General features: G+C 38.9%; 1 protein-coding gene across 1 annotated transcript; it reads right to left on the reverse strand.

Annotated features, from left to right (window-relative positions):
* Positions 1–11,072: 11,072 nt before the first annotated feature.
* On the reverse strand, positions 11,073–11,995 carry LOC134372482 (olfactory receptor 2AE1). Its single transcript, XM_063089970.1, is given in 4 exon segments — positions 11,073–11,143; positions 11,146–11,342; positions 11,344–11,764; positions 11,767–11,995. Coding segments are annotated over 4 exon segments (918 nt in total).
* Between the last annotated feature and the right edge of the window lie 10,176 nt (positions 11,996–22,171).

The raw sequence follows: 22,171 nt of genomic DNA on the forward strand, positions 1-22,171 counted from the left end.
ATTGGTCTTTTGTTGTAGGAGCCTTGGACATGAACATAACCGTGGATGAGAAAGATATGAAGGTATTTTTTCATGCCCTACAGTTTTTGTGAATTGATTTGTCTTGAATTGACTTCTGTTTAAGTTCAAGAAGCAGGCACTTGGCTTGAAGCCAGTCATTCCAGGTGTCAATGGTCCCATGGCCCAAGCCACATTTATGAAATGCTCTACCCTCTGCATACCAGTGACTTGCGGTGACTTACATTATCATGTACCATAACTTTTGTATTATGCCATAAAAACTGATACTAATGGCTTATTAATTAGTACATTTACTAAGTAATGTGAACTTTACTCTCTTTATCTTGCTAAATTGAGAAGGTGGTTGTACAAAATGGATTTAGTCAGAAGTTACTGTGACTGCTGTAGCACTCTTAGGCCCCGGGAATATAGAAATAAATACACTGTAGTTTCGACCCAGGAGGATCTCATAGTTTAATGGGAGAGACAGAACTATAATTATTTTATGTACAGTGTGACAAAATCACCATAAGTATATTAGTGAAATGCCTTTAGAAGCTTAGAGAGCGGAATCAGCAGAGGCTTCCCAGAGAAGGTGCATTAAACTGTTCCAGTTCAGGCCCATGCCCCTTGAGAGTAAAGTACCCACACAATCTTGTTCTAATGGCCCTCGTCTGCCTGAATATTTGGCCTGCAGGATTTGCCAGAAAACAGTGATAGAATTAACATTCTCTTGTCATAAAAGATTGTGCACAGTGTTTTGAAGGAGTTTCTGAAATATAGAAAATCTAAAGGATACATTAACCAGCATCCATGTTTTATTATTCAGAACCCAGAATTTAAACCACTAATATGTTGTCATTTTTATTTCAGAAAAATATTTTTAATACTTAGGTGAGATAGGATAACAATAAACATGAAGTTCCATTTGTGTCCTACTCCAGTTTCAATCTCCTTTTTTCCTTTCAGAGGCAACGTTATTATAATTTTGGTTTGTATTTGTCTATTCTACTTAAAATAATTTCATCACGTTTTAGTGAACATATATCTTTATATGATATTGCAGAGTATCATTTTATGTATTTTAAACTTTAATAGGAGTTCTGTCTTATGCATAACATAACATTTTAAAGCTTGATTTGTTCTAGATAGCATTCCTCTATTAAATTCCATAATTTATTTACAAAGCTTCCTACTGATGGACATTTAAGTTGTTTCTTTTTTTCTTTTTTTGCTCTTACCAACAATGCTGAAGCAAGCACTGTTTACACATCTTTTGGTTGGAAATTGCAAGCATTTTTGGATTGAAGAGTATGCATTTTACCAGATAATGTACTAATTTACATTCCCACCTCATTTTAATGCATCTTGTATTAAACACTTGATTTGACAGTTGAATGTGTGAGAGGGTACCTTCTTGCTAGTCATCTGCTTTTTCTGGCTTGGATTGCTCAGGGGGCCTGATCATGTGCATCTCTTCCCAACTCTGGGTTCAGTGACATGATGTTAGCTTGAAATTGGCCATGGTGGAAGCATTTACACCATGGAAATTGGCAAACACTACAAATAAGACTTTTCCCACCTGGAGAACTATTTGTTAAACATTTACCAGCACACAACTGTTCACAGTGTTCTTGAGGTCCTTCCCTAAACTCATCTCACATGACTCCCAGTTTGCCAGATTGATGAGATTCCTGCTGTTTGTGGCTGTCTTACTCAGAGTAGCTGTGGCTGCTGTTGCTGTTGTAGAGTCTAACAGCATCTCAGCTACACTGTTGTTCTAGATTGAAGGGAGGACAAGGTAAGAGTCTCTCCTATAAGCAAAATTTAAAGAATATGTATACTTCAACAGTTCCTTCTTTGAAAGTATAAGCAAACACATTTTTAAATGCATTAATGCCTCCATTCTTAAATCACTCTCTTCACTAAACAAATTCTTATACAGCTTTTTTTTCCCCCCTCTTTCTCTTTCTTTCTGTCATTCTTTCTTTCTTTGGTGGCTGGCCAGTAGTTTTCTCATTTAACAATATTTTCTGGAATTTATTGTATAGCATATATCATTTTACTCCATGCCTTTTTTTATTAAAGGCTTTTTTTTTTAAGAGCAGCTTTAGGTTCACAACAAAATTGAAAGGTACAGAGATTTTCCATATACCCTCTGTTCCCACACACGCACAGCCTCTTCCATTATCAACACTCCCCACCAGGGAGGTACATGTGTTACAACTGATGAACCTACGTTGACACATCATTATCCAGAATCCATAGTTTATATTAGGGATTACTCTCGGTGTTGTACATTCTATATGTTTGGATAAATATAAAATGACAGGTACCCATCTTTATAGTATCATACAAAGTATTTTTACTGCCCTAAAAATCCTTGGGATCTGCTTTCTCTACCTCATGCCTTTTTCATATGCAGAGTACTCCATTTTATGGGTATACCACAGATAATTCAATCAGTCTCCTACCAAAGGACATTTGGGTTTTCCAGTTTTTTTCCTACACACACACACACACACACACACACACACACACACACACACACACACACACACACAAAATTGCTGAAATAAACAGACTAATGCATAGGCCCTTTTGTATTTTTACTAAAGTATATTTAGAGTAGGTTCTCAGGGGTAGAGTTTCTGGGCAATTTAGAGACTTTTAAAAAAAAAACAGCTTTATTGAAGTATGATTGACATACCATAAAACTGAATCATTTTAAGTGTGTAGTTGGACTATTTTTAGTAAATTTATACAGTTCTGAAACCATCACCACTATATGGATTTATTTATTTATTTACTTACTTACTTACTTACTTATTTTTGGTGGCTGGCCACTACAGGGGAGATACACATGTAAACAAGCAGCCATCACATTATGCGAAAGGGCAATGACAGAAATATAGATGAGGCAAAGGCATGGTCCAAAGACAGACTGGCTAAATTTCAGGGCAGGTTGCAGGTAGTGAGGATGGGAAAAGTTTCAGGAAACTGATATTTGGGTTGTTTGGTTGAAAAATAGGACAAAAAAAAAAAAAAAAAAAAAGAAAGCATTTCAGGCAGAGGGAACAGAATTGGCAGACCAGGAGAAGACCCTAGAGTGTAACTGGGGAGTTAGGAATTAAGGTGGAATTTTGAAGCTCAAAGTGGGAGCAGAGGGAGGCTGGGGCAGAGGGAATTGCAACAGTTCTGGGACTTTGCCCCCTTTTTATTAGAGAACATTTGCCTCTGAGTCACCAGATTATAAAGATTGGTTCTAGTTAATAATTTTTATGAGTATGGACTCGACTGTGGTTAGTCAAGGTTTTATTCTTGGAACATTAACAAGTCACTGAGGGTCATCTCTGGATTGGGCCGTACTTTCTTCAAAGATTTTTTAATTAATCAATTTTTAATTGATGCAAAATAATTATCTGTATTTATGGAATACATGTGATATTTTGATACAATACAATTTAAAATGATCAAATCAGGGTAATTAGGATATCCATCGCCTCAAACATTTATCATTTCTTTGTGTTGGGAACATTCCCAATATTCTCTTCCAGCTGTTTTGAAATATACAATAAATTATTGTTAACTATAGTCACTCTACTGTGCTATTGAACACTAGAACTTATTCTTCCTATCTAACTGTATTTTTGTACCCATTAACCAAACTCTGGCTATCCCCCCTTTTTCCCTATGCTTCCCAGCCTCTGGTAACAACTATTCTTCTCTCTACTTCTAAGACAATGACATTTTTAGCTCCCACATATGAGTGAGAACATGCGATATTTGTTTTTCTGTACCTGGCTTATTTCACTTAACATAACATCCTCCAGGCTCAGTTAATGTTTGATTAACCGTGCACACAGACAGACTAATTTTGTGCAGGGACTTAGCCAATTCAATCTTCCTGGATCATAGTTTCTGTTTCTCAATCTTGCCAAGACAAACTCAGACCAAAAGAAAGCCAGTTATTAGTCCTGGAGTCATCTCTCACACCCCAAACGGTAACTTTAATAAACATCGTAGAAAGAGGACTCCTGGTGTGCACACCAGTGCGACTTACCAACTCAAGAGCCCATTGACTCCTTACTAATGCTGCCTTCCTTACCAGCCAAAAGGCAGGGAATCAGGGAGCTTCCCCTGGAACAAATAGATTCCAGTAGCTTCTGGGAAAGTCCCAAAAATCTCAGCCCGTGGGCCAGCCTACCATAGGCAGCTGGCACTCACGGGTGGACCCAGCCTTGCTCCCACAGCATGAATGGGTAAGCCTGGGCATGCTGCCATGGCCAATCATCCTGTCTGTGGGAAGTGGCGGGGGGCTAAGTCACCCACAACACTCAGAGCTCCTGAATTGGCTTGCCAAAATCTTACTGAACCCAAATCCGGCTGCCTGCCCCGGAACAGAAACAAATGTCAAATGTCAAAAGTCAAATGTTGGTGAAAGGGGAAGGCAGCTTTATTCAGGAATGCCAGCAATCTGAAGGAGATGTTAGGCTAACCCATGTCCAAGGCTCAGATTTACTGAGGGGTTTTTAAGGAGGAGGTTGATGGAATGGAATGTGGGAAGATTTAACTTCTTCTAAAGCTCTAGCTGGCCGCTTCTGTTGTCTTGTAGCTGGGTCTGCGATTCCTTATTGGTGCCTAAGGTCAGCTTCCAGATATCTGGCTTTGATAACTTCTTGGAACTCTGAAAGCCTCAGAGAACTGTTAGTCTTGCCAGGTACTGATTAGCTTTCAACAGCCTTATTGAAACAGCCTCGTTGTTTCTTATTTACTTAACAGCAAGATAAGAAAGCTAGGGGATGGAAAAGAGAGAGGAAAAAAAAAACAAACTGCCTTTTAACATTTTTCCTAAAGTCCAGACAGTTTTAGGTCCCAACATGGCTTTAGTCCTGCTCATTCTAGCAGCCTTTCCAGGCAGCTGGACTCAGATGGCACCATGGCTTGGGCCTTAGAGTGGGTGTCTAAGGGACCAGTGCTCATGCACAGAGATCCAGTGACCTTGTCCTTCAGATTCTCCAGGCACGTAAATCAACCAGCTGGGGAGTTAGGACAACTTGTTGGGTTTTCTTCCCCTAGTGGTTTCCCCCTTGTTTGTTACTTCCCAGCTCTATATCACACTTTTCAAGCAATTGAGAGAGACCTCTGTCTCCTTTAGTTTTATCTTGGAAAGAGTCTCTGCGTAAGAGAATCCTAACAGGAAATGTGTTCATAGGAGGTAAGAAGGCAGCTCTTCAGTGAGTTCCATGTTCAAACATAAGCTATCTTTTAAAAATTAATTTATTTATTACTTATAGTAAAATATACATAAGATTTACCATTTTAACCACTTCCGTTTCTGATGTTACTAATTTTTTTCTTAGTCTGTCTAATTAAAGGTTTGTCAATTTTGTTGATAGTTTTGAAGAACCAACTTTTGGTTTTATTTATTTTTCTCTATTGTTTTTCTCTTCTCTATTTTATTTATCTCCACTTTAATATTTATTATTTCCTTCTTTCTGCTTGCTTTGGGTTTAGGGAAATCTGGATTTTCAAGGTTCTCAAACACATGTACCCAGATGTTCCCCTCTCTGCCCCCAGGTCTCAGCAATCCATTTCTTCCTTCTTAGGGCCCTGTCTTTAGTTTAAGACATTGCCAGGGCTATAAATTCAGGATTACTCTCAAAATCATGTCTTGAGGTGGATCACAAGAACAGTCTGTCCTCCAGTAGTAGATTACGATCTCTTTAGGCACTACTGTGGAGGCCTTCTAGCCCTCATGGTGAAAACACCATGCCTTGATTTGATAGTTGGCTGACCTGAGCTTGTCATTTTCTTCCTTCAGCACATTGATGGCAATTAACAACAATCAACTAATTTCACAGACCTTATAGTTACTCTTGACCTGATAGTTCTCTAAATACCACGTAAGATAGTGCATTCTCTCCCATTCATATCCCATCCTCATTCACCACCAATGACAGCCTCAGTAATTGTGATGCTACTGCATTTTGGGGGTTATCATCACCCCACCTACCACTAGTAATGGGATCTTTCTTGCCACTTGTCTGGAGAGGGATTTGATTCCAGAATCACACCCTGAGAGTCTATCTCCAACACCAACTGTCTTAGTTTGAATTCTCCCCAGTAGCTGATTTTGATACGAGGATTCAAGTACAAGTAGTACAACTGGGAGACCATTTCAGAAAAACAAACCAATAGGGGAGTGAGAAAATGAGACAGAAAAGGAAGATGTCTCCATATATGTATTATTAAGCTTGTTATCGTTGTTGGTAAGTGAAATTTAATTACACTGGAGAAATTAGAAGTCAGTGTAGAATATGTGCCTCAAAATGATCACACTTTGAGAGGCAGGAAAATGTGGGGTACGTACCCACAGACCCTGTCAGCCTTGGTCAATGGTTGCTTCTGAAGGGCATTAATTATCTGTCTCTACGGGTCTGCCATGCTCTGACAGAAGAGGATCCAGAACTAGAGAAAGATCTCAGGTGTTTAGAAATCTAGCTGGCTCAACTACAATGGTAAGTTTTGAGGGATGTTAATAGCTCTGCTGCAGTGAAGAAAATTCTAATGTACATTATTAAGATGTGTAATAAAGGGCAAAGTGCAGTAAAAACATGCAGAGAATGAGGGAGGTCCGTTACATGGGAGGACTATCTTTTGAGAAGTATAATAACTGTGTCCTCTTCCAGGCAGAGGAAGGGGGAAAGGTTTTATCTGACAACTCTCATCTGGCATCAGTCAAGATTCATTTTATTGGAAATCAACTTCCCTATACTTCTAGGTTTTACACACACAGGGTGAAGAACTGTCATAGCATCTTATACCTCAGTGTCAACAGGGAAGCCCAGGGCAGGAAGTGAGAAACTTTGCATGCAGTCTTGGGAAACTGTGCTGTTAGGTTGCACTTCTGTAAACTTGTCAAAGCTCATGTAAAGTCAGTCATCACAGGAGTGGCTTGATGGAACAAGTGAGAAAGTCTCCAGGAACATATGAGACTGAATGGACCCGAAATGCCAAACGTGATGTGTCTACCACAGGATCCTCCTGAGACCAGTCCACACACTCTTGGAAACTTTTTTGTCAATAATACCATAAACTTATCCTAAGTCTCCGATCATTTGGGTAAATGACTTGTTGCATGCCTTCACGTCTTCAGAGGCCGTTTCTCTTTCAGACGAGGTGGATAATGAGTTGTGCTCTCACAGCTTTTCCCAGTAAGACTAGATTCCCTCTCGCTGTGCTAGAGGGCTCACCTCGAGAAGAGATAAAACACTGCATTATTTATATTTGGCAGATGCAAGCACTCCATGAATAACCATCTATAAACTTGGCTTTGATTGTTTCATGCCCAAAGAATCTGATAGCATTCCTGACAAGACTGTGGTTTTGTGTGTTGAGAGAAAGAGAGGTAGCAGAGGAAACACTACCTGTATCTAACTGAGATTTTGAGCTGGCTGTTTATGCAACAATCCTGTGTCTTCAGAAACAAGCCAAGCACAGTTTCTGTAAAAATTAATTCTACTTGATGTTGGAGTATTAGAAAATCCAGCCTTAAGGCTAGGTAGGTTAGATAACACCCAACTCATGAAGAGTGGTTTATCTTATATAGATGCAAAAAGGCCATTTTTCATTTCTCAAAAGCAACATACTTGTTAGTAAGGGCGTAACTTTTCCTTCAAACCTGAAGTGTTATTCTCCTGAGGATGCCCCTGGGTATTCATGCCTTTTTTTTTTTTAATTAGCAGGGGAAACAAGATTTAGAAATTTGTCTTTCACTTTGGCATTCTTTGGACTGCTAGGCCCCAGGAAAGTTCACTGAGATGTCAGGACTCTGCATATACTGTATCATTCTTTTTTATATTTTCCCCCTCTTTGAATTAAGTATTATTAATACCATGTGGGATAGTAAAATGATCTAGGTCCCTTTATTAATTCTTGCAACAAATAGTTATTGATTCCTTATTCTGTGTCAGGCTCTTTCCCTGGCACTGGTGAGACAACAGTGAAGAAAACAATGTCCTTGTCCTCACAGAGCTCACATGCTAGTCAAATAGACAATAACCATACCATACATCATGCAGTGTCAGGTAAGAACATGATAATTAGTATTATAAAAAATAAAGTAAAAGAAGGGGACAGAGAATAAGAAGGGCTACTGTAGACAGGATAGTCAGGGAAGCATGTTTTGGCAAGTTTACATTTTGAGGAGAGATCAAAAGGAAACAAGAGTGTCTGGTACTTCCAAGCCTTAGAGAACAATGTGTGCCAAGGTCAAGTGGAAGCTGGTATATTCAAGAAACAGCAAGGAGACTACTGTGACAGTCACACAGTAAGCACAGGGTTGGAAAGGAAATGGGAGAGGCGGCCAGGGCCCAGGTCGTATAGGGACTTTCAGGCTCAGAGAGGTACTTTGGATTTTATCTAAGTGTGATATAGGGAGATTTTGAAGTGTGTTAAGTAGCAGAATGAAATGATATATGCTTTGAAAGGATTGTTCTAGCTGCAGCATGGAGGATAAGAGCAGGAAGAGGGATACCAGTCAGGAGCCTATTGCAGTAGTTCAAGAGAGTGTGACAGTGAGATGGTGCTGCACAGTCCTTGTCTTAGTCAGCCAGGCCGTTATAACAGAAATGCCATAGACTGGGTGGCATGAACAGCAAACATTTATTTCTCACAGTTCTGAAGGCTAAGTTCAAGATTAAGGCAAGGGCAGATTCGGTGTCTAGTGAGGGCCCACTTCCTGGTTCACAAATAGCCGTGTGTCCTCACTGTGTCCTCACATGGCAGAAGGGACAAGAGAGCTCTCTAGGGCCTCTTTTACAAGGGCATTAATCCCATATAAGTTTCCACCCTCTTGACCTAATCACCTCCTAAAAGCCCCACCTCCTAATACCATCACATTGGGAGTTAGGATTTCAACAAATGTCAGGAGTTAGGAAGAGACACAAACATTCAGTCCAAAACAGTAATATTTTGAGTATATTTTGAAACTAACACCAACAGGAAGTGGAGTATGAGAGAAAAAGGTGCCAATGACACCAAGGCATTTGACCTAACCATGGGGCCAATTTTGGTACCATCCCACTTTACTGGGATAGGAAATACCAGAAGGGACAAGGATGTTTGGGACTGGGCTTGGTTTTGGACATGTTAAGTTGGATTTGTTTATTAGACAGTTGAGTGGAAATGTAGAGTTGGAAGTTTGATAGGTGAGTCAAAGGAAAGTTAAGAATGAAATTATAAATTAAAAAATAACATGACCATAGAAGATTACTTGGGAAATGAATGAAAATAGGGAAGGGGTCTGAGGACTAAACTTGGGGTAATCAAACATTAAAGCAGTTAAAATGACGAGAAGATTCAAGCAAAGGAAATTGAAAATGAAGGACCAATAAATTGGAGTTAAACTGACTGTAGTGTCCGGTGAAAAGTATTTCAGAAAGGAAGGCATAATCAACTTTCTCAAACAAAGGCTGTCAGGTGAACTAAAAACCAGCCATTAGGTGCGACAAGGTTGGAAGCCACTTGTGACATGGATGTGAATGGTTTGAATAGAGTGGTGATGATAAAAGCCAACCAAAGTGAGCTCAGGAGAGAGCAAGAGCAGCAAACGTGGAGATATCACGTAAAGAAAACTGTTTCAAGGATTTTTTTCTGTAGAACTGTACAGGCTTTGCAGGGTTAAGGGGAAGTTTCTTTCTAAGATGAGAGCTATAAAAACATATCTGTGGGTTGATGGTATTGACCAAGTAGAGTGGAAAAAATTAACAGTGCAGGGGAGAGAAAGAATACCTTTCAAGAGCAAGATCCTCAAGGTCTGGTGCACAAGTGGAGAGGATGGCCTTAGAGAAGAAATCCCTTTGGATCAGATGGTTATGATTACAGCATTAGTCCTTCTGCATACTGTTAACCCAAGTAATCTTGTTCCCACTGGGTAAATTCTACCAGTGGCTCCTGCTTGGACTTGTTCTGTGGGGGTACAATTTGGCAGTAGGTGGATATGGGGGTAATAGTCTCCAAATTGGCTTCTTTAGTTCTCCTACTTATTCTGCTATCTTTCCAACATCCCATCTATAAAATTATTTTTCTGCTTATATCATTCAGAGTCCATTTCCATTGCTTGGAACTAACGTTTACTATACAGAATCTCAGCCCTACTTTTCTCATTAAAGATAGGAGATTACTGAGGCCTAGAAACATTGAGTAACTTACCATGTATCACACTGTCAGCAGGTGACAGACTTTGTTCCAAATCATTCTGATTACAAATCACAAGGCTAGAAACCCTCAGAACACAGAAAGGTATTTCCAGCCTGCAAAATAATAAAACTTAATATCCCTACTTGACATGGCAGGTCCAATATAGACCAAAGAAAGGCACAAGTACATGTTTAAAAATTGTTAAGTTTCACAAGGGCAAATTCCAAACACCTTGTTTAACACTTGGATCAGAGTAGGCACTCGATAAATACTTGTTAAATATAATGCATATTACAAGAATTATGTATACGTATTATTATTATGCATGTATACAAAATATTTTATTCCTTCCTTTCTGAATTCTTACATACTGTGATTCAAAGAACTCTACTAGTCTATGAATATTACTTTTATATCATCCATCATTCCTTTCAAAGCAGGCTTCACCTACCCTTTGTTTCCTATGCTTCCAATATTAAGCAACACATTCCAATTTTACATTCCATAAATACTCTCTGGTGGCATGCTTTATATATATTTTTGTTAATGAAAATAATAGTGGAAAAGAGCCTTGATGCCTTTATCTTACTATCTTCTTTTCACAGTGTCACTGGCCTTTATATGTCTCCTTTTAAAGGAATTTTTAAAAGTTTTTGCCCAATTCTCTTAAGGCTTACTGAAATGTACTCCATGGTGCTTGGATGCCTGATACCAAGTTAGAAGAGTGGAATTGTGTATTAACCACATCATTCTTGCAATAGTCAAGGAGCATGAGAGATCTAATCCCTGAAAAATCTTAGAGGTTTATGCAGACCAATTTAAGGAGGCTATCCCATTCCACTCTATACTTGGGGCAACTATAATCACAGTCATTGGGTGATAATATCTCTCCTTAGCACTCTCCTCAGAGCCTTAGCTACATCCTTATTCCTGAGAGATTAATCAGAGGATTCAGTGTGGGAGTAATGATGCTATTGAACACAGAACCAGCTTTGTCTTGAAATGGAGTGTGCTGGGACCTGGGCCTCATGTATGAGAAGATGCAGGCACCAAAGCAGAGGGACACCACAGTGAGGTGAGAGCTACAAGTGGCAAAGGCATTTCTCTTGCTCCCATCTGAACACATCTGAATGACTGTGGAGGATAAAGACATAGGATGTAGAAACCAGGAAGATAGAGAGGAGGAGAAGAAGGATTCTGCTGATGTATACCGTGGTCTCATAAACTCTGATGTCACCACAGACCAACTTCACAACAGCTGGAAACTCACAGTGGAAGTGGTGGATTTTCTGAGGCCCACAGAATGGGAAGTGCATCAAGATCAAGGTGTGAATTAGGGAGTTCATGGATGCCCCCGACCATGACATGACAACCATCATCATTCCCACCTTTCTGTTCATGAGCACAGTATAATGCAGTGGATGACAGAGGGCAACATAGTGGTCGTAGGACATGAGAGCTAGGAGGAGACACTCAACACCACCCGGAGACAAACAGAGGAAGTGCTGGGTTGCACAGCCTATGAAGGAGATGGACATCTTGCCAGATAGGTAGTTGGTATGGTTGTGGAGACATGCATCAGGTCCATGAGGGAGAGCTGGCTGAGCAGGAAGTACATTGGCGTATGGAGCCAGGGATCAGCACAGATGAGGAGAATGGTGAGGGTATTGTCACTGGCTGCAATAAGGAAGACCACTAAGGTTGAGGAGAAAAGGAAGAGGTGGGTGAGGGAGTCATCAAAGAGCCCCTCAAGGATGAAGTCTGCCAGGGAGGTCTGATCCCTCTGCCACATCTCCCCTTTCTCAGTCCGTGGGGAAACAGGGAGTGGAGGTGAAGTGTGACACCAGAAATACTGGGGTCTAGCATGCCTGACAAAAAGCAACTTTTGATTAAAATAAATAAATAAATAAACCTGGAGGGCTAACATTATCTGACTTCAAATTATACTACAAAGCTATAGTAACCAAAACAGCATGGTACTGGCATAAAAATAGACAGACCAATGGAACAGAATAGAGAACCCAGAAATCAACCCACACGCTTACAGTCAACTGATCTTTGACAAAGGCACCAAGAATACACATTGGAGGGAAGATTGCCTCTTCAATAAATGGTGCTGGGACAACTGGACATCCATATACAGAAGAATGTAACTAGACCTGTACCTCTCACCATATGCCAAAATCAACTCAAAATGGGTTAAAGATTTATATGTAAGACCCCAAACCAAAAAAACTACTAAAAGAAAACATAAGAGAAACACTTCAGGAAGTAGGGCTGGGCAAAGACTTTGTGAATAAGACCCCAAAAGCACAAGGAACAAAAGAAAAAATAAACAAATGGCATTATATCAAACTAAAAAGCTTCTGCACAGCAAAAGAAACAATCAACAGACTGAAAAGACAGCCTTCAGAATGCAAGAAAATATTTGCAAACTGTACATCTGACAAAGGATTAATATCCAGAATTTATAAGGAACTCAAACAGTAAAAAAACCCCTAATAATCCAATTAAAAATGGGCAAAGGAGCTGAATAGACATTTTTCAAAGAAAGACATACAAATGCCCAACAAATACATGAAAAAATGCTCAGCATCACCAATCATCAGGAAAATGCAAATCAAAACCAGGGAAAGAGAGAAAGAAAGACAGAAAGAAAGAAAAAGAAAGAAAAGAACACAATAATAGGTTGAACTCGCAGAAGGAGAGAACAAATCTGTGTTTACTAGAGGTGGGTGGGGAAGAGGGAGAGAAGGACTGGGAAGATATTGGGTAAGGGGCACAAAGAATAATTACGATCTGTAATAATGAATATGCTAATAATATTCACTGAATCATCATCACATGTTGTACACAGGTGATGGTAGTCAATGCTGTACCCTAAAAATACATATAATTAATTATGCTTCAATAAAAAATATATATAAAAAGAAAGAATTTGTGAAGAAAATTTTTTTCTATTTCTAATTATTTAACAACTCTAATTATTGAAACAACCTTTTTTTAAGAGAGAACTTAAAATCTGTTTTCCAAACATGATCACTCTAAAATTCCAGATATCTAGACTCTGTTAAGTGCTGACTCTTCTCATTAAGGAATCTATACATATATACACATATATGTACATATAAGTATATGTATACATATATATGTTTTGTGTGTGTATGTTTTGGGGTGACTATTTGTCTTGGTTATTTTATTTTATTTTTTTTGGCAGCTGGCTGGTATAGAGATCAAAGTCTTGACCTTGATGTTACAAGGCTGCACTCTAACCAAATGACCCAACCAGTCAGCCAGCATTCTTGCTTATTTTGTAAGTGGGGGTATAACCAGAGAAACTGAACCACCAAGAGATTTCTACATATACACATACACGTCCTGAGTTTGGTTACAGAAGTTTGGTCTTATACAATTGTGGAAACTGGTTAAGCAGTCTGTGTAAGGTTGTCTCCTTTGTGTCTGATGCTGAAACTTGAAATTTATGGAGCAAGTAGTCAGGAAGGAAAGATGGAGACAAAGAGAGGAAGATCAAGGGCAGGCCGGAACCAAAGCAGGAGCTGTAATCCCATAAGGACAGACTGAAACCCACATCGGTTTACGTTGCCTCTGGAATTGGTGGTGTGGGTATCTGGCAGAAGCTGGGGCCCTTCTCAATGGAGCAGCACACACACACCTGGCCCAGAAGTCAGAGAAGCTGAAAGGAGGATCCAGGGTAAGGCAGAGCAATTGCAGGCCCTGCTGCTGCTTCACACCAACGAGGTGAGTCAGCAGATCAGCCACGACGCGTGTATACTGCAAAATGGTTCTGTTCTGCCCTCTGAGTCTCCCAAGAATCTTCCTTGTGGCCCACCTGAACCAGAAACACACAAAAAATGGGAATTCTGAGAAATGTAGGTTATCCTAGCCAGGTTGACACATCACAAAGCCACCAGAGTCCATCTTCTGTCAGTCTGGCACATTTCCACATATCCTTAAATCCTGCTTAGCTTCCAAATAAATACAAAGAAATCAACTGTCTGACATGATACAACCATTCTTCATACAACCAAATACACAGTAACCCTTTCCGCAGAAGAAAATACAAAGTTTTTGTCTTTTTTTTTTGTTTTTGGGTGACTTTTATTCTTCTCTTAACTGATTTGTATGTCCCATTTTACATCCTGGGACTAAAAGCTAAAATATGTGGTTAATATATATACAAAACATTCTTATAAAAACAAGGAAGCAATATTCATTACTACTATCCACAGACTGGATCATCCTGTCTAAGTGCTAACCCATTCTTTGGATGTCGGCCCCCTTTTCCCAGTCACTCCTGTCATTTCCTGATGGACCCATGAACAAAGCAGCCATGGCAGCAGAGATAAAGGTTAAGCATACACTCAGCAACATGGACTTTCTCTCACCAAGACCAATCTGTCTACAGCCACTGCTGAGTGCCTACTCTGCCAACAGCCGAGATGAACACTGAGTCCCCTATAGGGTACCATTCCCTGGGGTGATCATGGCGTGGTCCATGCCATGGCAGGATTCTAAAGGAGTAAGCTTGGGCCGCCCTCTCCAAGTTGGCAACGCCGCCGGAGGGAGAGCTGTCGGCAAGGCTACGAGCACTTGCTGCAACCGGAAGGGCTGCCTGCCTCGGCTTCGTGGTACTGCTTTTACTCTCTCTTTCGATATTTTGGTTAGCATGGTAGTTCTCCGAATTCCCAAAAGATTATAAAAATAACACAAATAATTATGTGGTCATTGAACTAAACATTCCCACAGAAGATCCGAGTAAATTGGACAATTTAAAATTATCCCCTTATGATAAATTGACCACACCAACATAAGTTCCAAAAGCACCACCCATGACTAAATATGAGCTGCAGCCTAATGCAAGTTGGCAAACATCATTTACTGGAGATTATATTAATGGCAAGAGAATGGTTGGCATTAATAAGAAATTATATGATTGGGACAAATTAAGTATATGGGAACGAAACCGTAGAATTCCCTTTACTTGGTGGTGTACAGTTTTAAATAAGTCATTAAGAATCAGGTGTTGGGATAAAAATATATTCTGTAAAATTATTAAATCTGCAAAATTAGATCTTAGAAGAATATAAGAGTACACCTAGTTTTGTGAGGGATGGTGCTGTGCACAAGGACACTTTAACATTTAGATCAAGATTACAGGGCCACAGCCAATGCATATCCTTAAAATGTACATGATAATGCTGCTCAAATATCCACTGTTCTTTTTCCATATAAACAGTAGGTTCATTCCATTAGAACATAAGATCATTAGACCCCCCATTATAATTTAAATGTTAGCATTGTTCCTTTTAGCAAATTTGTACTTACATTTAGCAATAGACATAGGTCATATGATAGTACTGTCTATCACTTTGTAACTGCAATAGTCCCACCCTGTTAATAGCATAGATATTAACCACAGCTTGCCAACCGGAAAAGGTCACAGGTTAACTTCAGGACAATGAGAAGATGGTCCCGATCTGATAACTTGATGCCAAAAGGAGGAAGCACGAGCTAACCATCTGAGACATGCTAACGAAGAAAAAATACTGGCTTCCCCTGTCCTTTTTAAATTATTAATTCAAGCTTGCTGATGTAATAAAAATAGTACCCAAAAAACCCCTGCAGAGAAAAATCTAAATAAAAGTCATTGTCTCATGCTCTACTGTGCTCCAGCTGTAACACACTGACAGCCTGCAGAGAGAGAATGTGCATATTGATGCATTGAGGTCTCCGTCTGTGTTTGTTATTTTTGCCGACCCTCTCTCTCCCTTTTCGGGTACCCACCCCTCACTGAAGCTGGACTTTGGCATGATCAGCCAACTACTTGGTGGCAGATTGATTATGTTGAATGGTTTTCAACATGGAAGGAAGAGTGCTTTGTCCTTACTGGAACAGACACTCTGAATATGAATTCACCTTCCTTGCCTGCAGTTCTGTTACCAAAACTACCATCTATGGACTCACAGAATGCTTTATTTATCATAATGGTATTCCATGTAGCATTGCATCTGACCAAGAAATTCATCTTACAGCAAATGGAAGGAAATGAGCCCATGTTCATGGAATTCACTGGTCTTACAATAGGACCTCCATCATCCTGAAACAATCAGCCTGAAAGAATGGTGGAATGGCCTTTTGAAGACTCAGTTGCAGAAAAAGCTAGTTGGCAACACCTTGCATTGCTAGGGCAATGTCCTCCAGGAGGTGGCATATGCTCTAAATCTGCATCCAGTTTAAGGTGCTCTTTCTCCCATAGTGAGGATTCATGGAACCAGAAATCAAGGGATAGAGATGGGAGTGAGTTCTCTCACTGAAACCTTTATAACTACAATTCACCAGGAAAATTTTTGCTTCCTGTCCCCGCACTTTTCATTTCTGATGGTTTAGAGGACTTAGTTCCAAAGGGAAGAATTCTTCCACCAGGTGACATGACAATGATTCCATTTACTGAGAGTTAAAGACTGCCACCCTTCTACTTTAGACTCCTCATAGCACTGAATCATCAGGCATAGAAGGAGGTTCCTCTACTGGCTAGTATGATTGATCTTGACTAGCAAGGGGAAGCTGAGTTATTACTACACAATGGAAATAAGGAGGAACATGTCTAGGATTGGGAAATTTTCTACAGTGCCTGTTTGTACTCCCAAGTCCTGTGATTAAAGTGACTTGGAAACTACAACCCAATAGACAGGACTGCTGGTGACCCAGATCCTTTGGGAATGAAGGTTCACCCCACCAGACAAGGAACCAAGGCCAACTGTGGACAAGGGTATATAAAATGAGTAGTGAAGCAAGGTAGTTATAAATAATAGCCATGATCATGTGAGCAGCTGCTAAAACAAAAACTGTAATAGTTATGGGCATTTCTTCCTTATATTGATATAAATATTGTGTGTGTGTGTGTGTGTGTGTGTGTACAAGCACATGTGTGTATTACTTCTCTGCTATCCCTTTATCAACATAAGATGTATTAATAATAGTTAACTTCATATTTTAGTATTTAAGTTATAGGCTATAAGTGGGAGAGTATAAATCAGATAGAAGTAGAATAAATTTCACTTAAAGACAAAAAAGGGATTTTGTATCCTCTTATGGGGAAAGGGTTTTATATCCTTTTCTTTGGTATTGACCAAAGTTATCCTTATACCTAATCTGACACAACTATCTCATGTACAACCAAAAGCACAGCTAACCTTTTTCCAAGAAGAGAATATAAAACACACCAACCTTTTATCTGGAGATTAAGTAGGATTTAAAGTGATGTGTATAGGTGCCAAGTTGACACATAACAAGGCCACCATACTTACGTACCGGAAAACACACCAGAGATATGTCCTTGTTAGACGTGATTTATGAATCAGGCTGATAAAACGAGGGTTAAAACATTTAATCAGTCAAACCACCCAATATGCCTTTATCCACATAAATACTAATCAGAAAGAGAGTTTTTGTTTGTCCAAATTCCTGACATTTAATAAGAGTGTAAATTACACCAGTTGCTAGACATTGTGTTGTTTGACAATTAAACCTACATCATGGTATATCTATAAGCATGGTAAATAAATAAAATATTTATAAATACCCAACACTTTAATTAGTACCTAGTAAATAGTAGGCATACAATAATATTTTCCATGACGAAGCATGACTCAAAAATAATAATCTAATCCCCTAGATGTCCACCCTATCTCTTTTTGTGGTTTCCCTGTAAATGTCTCCCTAGGCCTTTATGCATCCCATGCTATGTACTTAGTTTTTAAAGCAAAGAACTCAGAACCAAATGCATTCTTCAAAGCAAAATTTGATCGGTAAGAAAGAGGTCACATTTATTATTTCTCTTCCTACTAATGCAGCCTAGGGTCTCATCTTTCTGGCTATAACCTCACACTGTTATTTCTCACTCAGTTTCTTGTGAACTCAGAGCCCAATTTCCCCCATGCTCCTCCTGATCACACTGCAACCCACTCGAGAGATCCACACACTTCCCTTTATATCCATATGCTCCTTTCCTCACTGTATATCTCCTTCTTCATGAGTGTCCCTCTTTCTCTGTAAGTCTCCAGAGCATAAGCTTTTCAACATCTGATTTATATCTCTCTTCCTCTCTTAGGCAACTGTCCTAATAATTTCCCGTTCTGGTCTGTGACCCTCCAGTGACTTTTTTGTCTGCCTTCTCAGGAAGCTTTCCCTATGGACTGACCAAATATCATCCTCTAACTGAAGGAATGATCTGACAATGCCTTAGTTTCCAGTAAAGGTTTTCTGGATACCTCAAGCCCCAACATTATCTTACCTGGAATTTCCTGTGCAGGGACTTGGGGCAGAACAAGTGTAGAAGTGAAATGGAGAGGGCAGAATACGTCCACTCTGACCCACACACTGATGATCAACCCAAGCCTTTTCTGAGGTACTTGTCAGACTTCCTTCTCTAACCTTGGACATCTACATTGACCAGTAGAATGGCATAAAGGACATTGCCTTGACATAGTCGGCACTATTCACACTAATTACCCTAATGACAGGACACCACCAGGAGCAACAGGACATGTGATTCTGTAAAGCCATCACAATCTATATTCAATTTTGAACTCCTTCAGCACACAGCAGGACAGATTAAGCAACTGAATTTCTTTAACCTCGGCTAGTTGTGCCTTTGAATCACGCAGATAATGTGAATCTTTCCATGAACTTAATACCAACTTAGTCCCAAAGGGAGGAATTTAAACTTAATATCAGCTTAATCATCAATATATCCAGAGTTGAAAGAAAATATATTCAGAGTTTCTGTTGTTTTGGATCACTCAGGATACTCTTTTCTTAGCTTTACACTTCCTTCCCTACTTAATAAAATATGAGTTTGGTTTATGCAGCAAGGAAGCCCCCTCTTCATTCAGACTTAGTCTGATGTAAATCAATCATGAGGGAAGAGAAGCACCATCTATGAGTAATGAAACATCCCCCAACCCAGAGGACCTGTGACATCAACTGAGGCAAGTCGAGGACACCAAAAAGATGGCATCAGGGATTTCAACCTGGAGAATACATCCTGGATCTCTTCTGGAGACTGTTACTCAAGATGCCAATTAGACTGTACTTACTATATGCATTGAGATAAGCTTCCCCGAAGGGCTTTACTTGGAGTTTGTTTGTAAGGGTCAAGGGAATGAGATGTCTTGGGGAGTGTGGCTCTCAAGATAACATGGAAATATTCTCTCCAGGGGGTAATTAACTGTGGAGAGAAGCAATTCCTAGAGTCCCTGGCATGTTTTTTATTTTGGAACCCAGATATTTCTTGCCCTGTTCTATCAACCCTTTTGAGAAGACCATCTGAGAAAGATCTAGTCTCTTGTTCACAAGCCCCCTTTGAGGGTTTTACCATGTGCCATATCATAGAAAGGAAGTCAAGTTACCTTTGTCTTCAAGTTGAAGAAAAGAAAAGGAAAAAGAAGCCAATGAATGGAGGCAGGCAATTTCTATCTCACTTATTGGTTATACTCCAATTTTATAAACTATGTTAATATAGTGTCAAGAGATTTCAGACACAGAAGTAAAAGAAATGGCATATCCCTACATCTCCTTCTTATGTACTTCCATCTCCTTCTCATACCTTGCCTTTCTCCATTCTTTGTTTCTCTATCTCAACTCGGATACTAAAATGTTTTGCTTCTCTAAGCTTATCTTGGATGTATGTTACTTATTCTTTGAGTAAATACAATGTATCATCATTTTCTTCAAAGCCTACTGTCTAATTTTTACCAGGTGCACTTCTTTACACCAAAATAGAATATCTCTTTAGTTAAGGTAGCTGTGACATTTACATAATTTATTCATTCATTTGGAAAATATCTGATGACCACCTGCTATGTTACATGCATGTATTGGGTAGCATGTATACAGTGATTAACAAGCCAGCATGGTTCCTTCTCCCATAGGACTTACAGATACAACAAATATATACCAAATTGTGTTAATGGTTTGTATTAATCAATACTCTTCAAATGCAAGTGACATAAAACAGAACTTACACTTTCTTAAGGGAAGGGTCTGCAATCACAGCAATGAGTGGGATAGAACTGATCTTAGCTGATTCTGAGATTCAGCTAGATCCAAGAACTTGAATAATGTCAGTGCTGTCTTTTTCCATCATTCATTTTAGCTTGGGTCTCTGTGTTGATTTCATTCTCTTAAGCATTTCTATATGGAAGGTGCGCACAGCATCTGGAGACTTGAATGCTATACTTATGGCTTGAAATCCAATACTCCTCCACCTCTGAGTTAGAAAACTCCAGAGAAAAATTTATTCAACAGTGCTCTAGCCTGTGGCCACTCCTAGGAGAAATCACTGTGTGGTTATTTTGTTAGACTGGGTTGTAAGCAAAACCTCTTTGAAGAAGTGACACCTAAGCTAAGATTTCTAAATTGAGGTAAGAGTTATCCAGGTAATAGAAGGGGAAGAGAGGTCCAGATAAAGCAAAGGCATGAGGAGAGTGAGCATCTGTGAGCTTTAGGACAATTCCAAAAAGCCTAATATACATATCATTGGAGTGCTAAAAGAGACAGGAGAGACAGAAAAAAATATGTGAAGAAATAATAAAACCAACTTGACCTAATTGACAATTATAGAACTCTCCATTCAACAAGAGCAGAATATACATCTTTTAAATGTATATGTAATATTTATCAAAATAGATCATATTCTGGACCAAAATAAAAGGATAAATTCAATAAATTCAAAAAGCATTTAAGTCACACAAAGAATGATCTCAGACCACAATAGAATTAGAAATCAATAACAGAAAGAGCTCCAGAAAAATCCCAAATATTTGGAAATTAAATAATCCATGGGTCAAAGGAGAAATCAGAAGAAAAGTAAGAAGGTTTTTTTCTTTTTTTATAAAAACACTTTACTAAGGTAGACACACAAAAAGCTTATACATATTTTATGTATAAGTCTTGGTGAGTTTGGAGATAAGTGTATACCCATCAAAATATTTCTACAATGTATGCCATAAACATATCCATCACTTCCAAAAGTTTATTCCCACCTTTTTAATCATTATTACTTTTTGCATAAGAATGCTTAGCATAAGATCTCCTGTATTGTATACTTTCAAGTACACAATACAATATTGTTAACTATAGGCTCCGTGCTATACAGTAGATCTCTAGGAGTTATTCATCTTGTAAAACTGAAACTTGGTATTTTTTGACTAATTCCTCACTGCTTCTTCTTCCCCAACTCCTGGTAAACACCATTAAACTCTCTGCTTCTATGAGTTTGACTATTTCAGATTCCTCAAATACGTGGTATTATGTAGTATCCTTCTTTGGCTCATTTCACTTAACATAATGTCCTCCAAATTCATCCATGTTGTAGCAAATGGCAGGATTTCTATCTTTTTAAAGACTGAATAATGTTCCATTGCATGTATATACAACTTCTTTATCCATTCATCCATCAATGGGCACTTACTTAGTTGCTTCTATATCTTAGCTATTGTTAATAATGCTGCACCCAGACATCCTGATTTCATTTCCTTTGGATATATATCTAGAATCAAAACTACAGTTCTATTTCTAGTTTTTTTCAAAAATGTCCATACTGAGTTCCATAGTGGCTACCCCAATTTATATTCCCACCAACAGTATACAAGGGTTCCCTTATCTCTATATCCTCACCAACAAATGCTATTTTTTGTTCTTTTTTTAAAAATAATAATCATCCTAAGAGTTGTGAGGTGATATCTCATTGTGATTTTGATATGCTGTTCCTGATGATTAGTGATGTTGAGCACCTTTTTATATACAAGGGTACTTCAAAAAGTTTGAGGAAAAATAGAATTAGAAGATTTTTAACAGATAAAAAGGATTTTAAAAGACTAGAAAAAAGATAAAAGCAATTCTTATCAAAATGTCAATGATATTCTTCACAGAAATAGAAAAACAG

Source organism: Cynocephalus volans, chromosome 3 (assembly GCF_027409185.1).
Source record: "Cynocephalus volans isolate mCynVol1 chromosome 3, mCynVol1.pri, whole genome shotgun sequence".
Classification (NCBI taxonomy): Eukaryota; Metazoa; Chordata; class Mammalia; order Dermoptera; family Cynocephalidae; genus Cynocephalus; species Cynocephalus volans.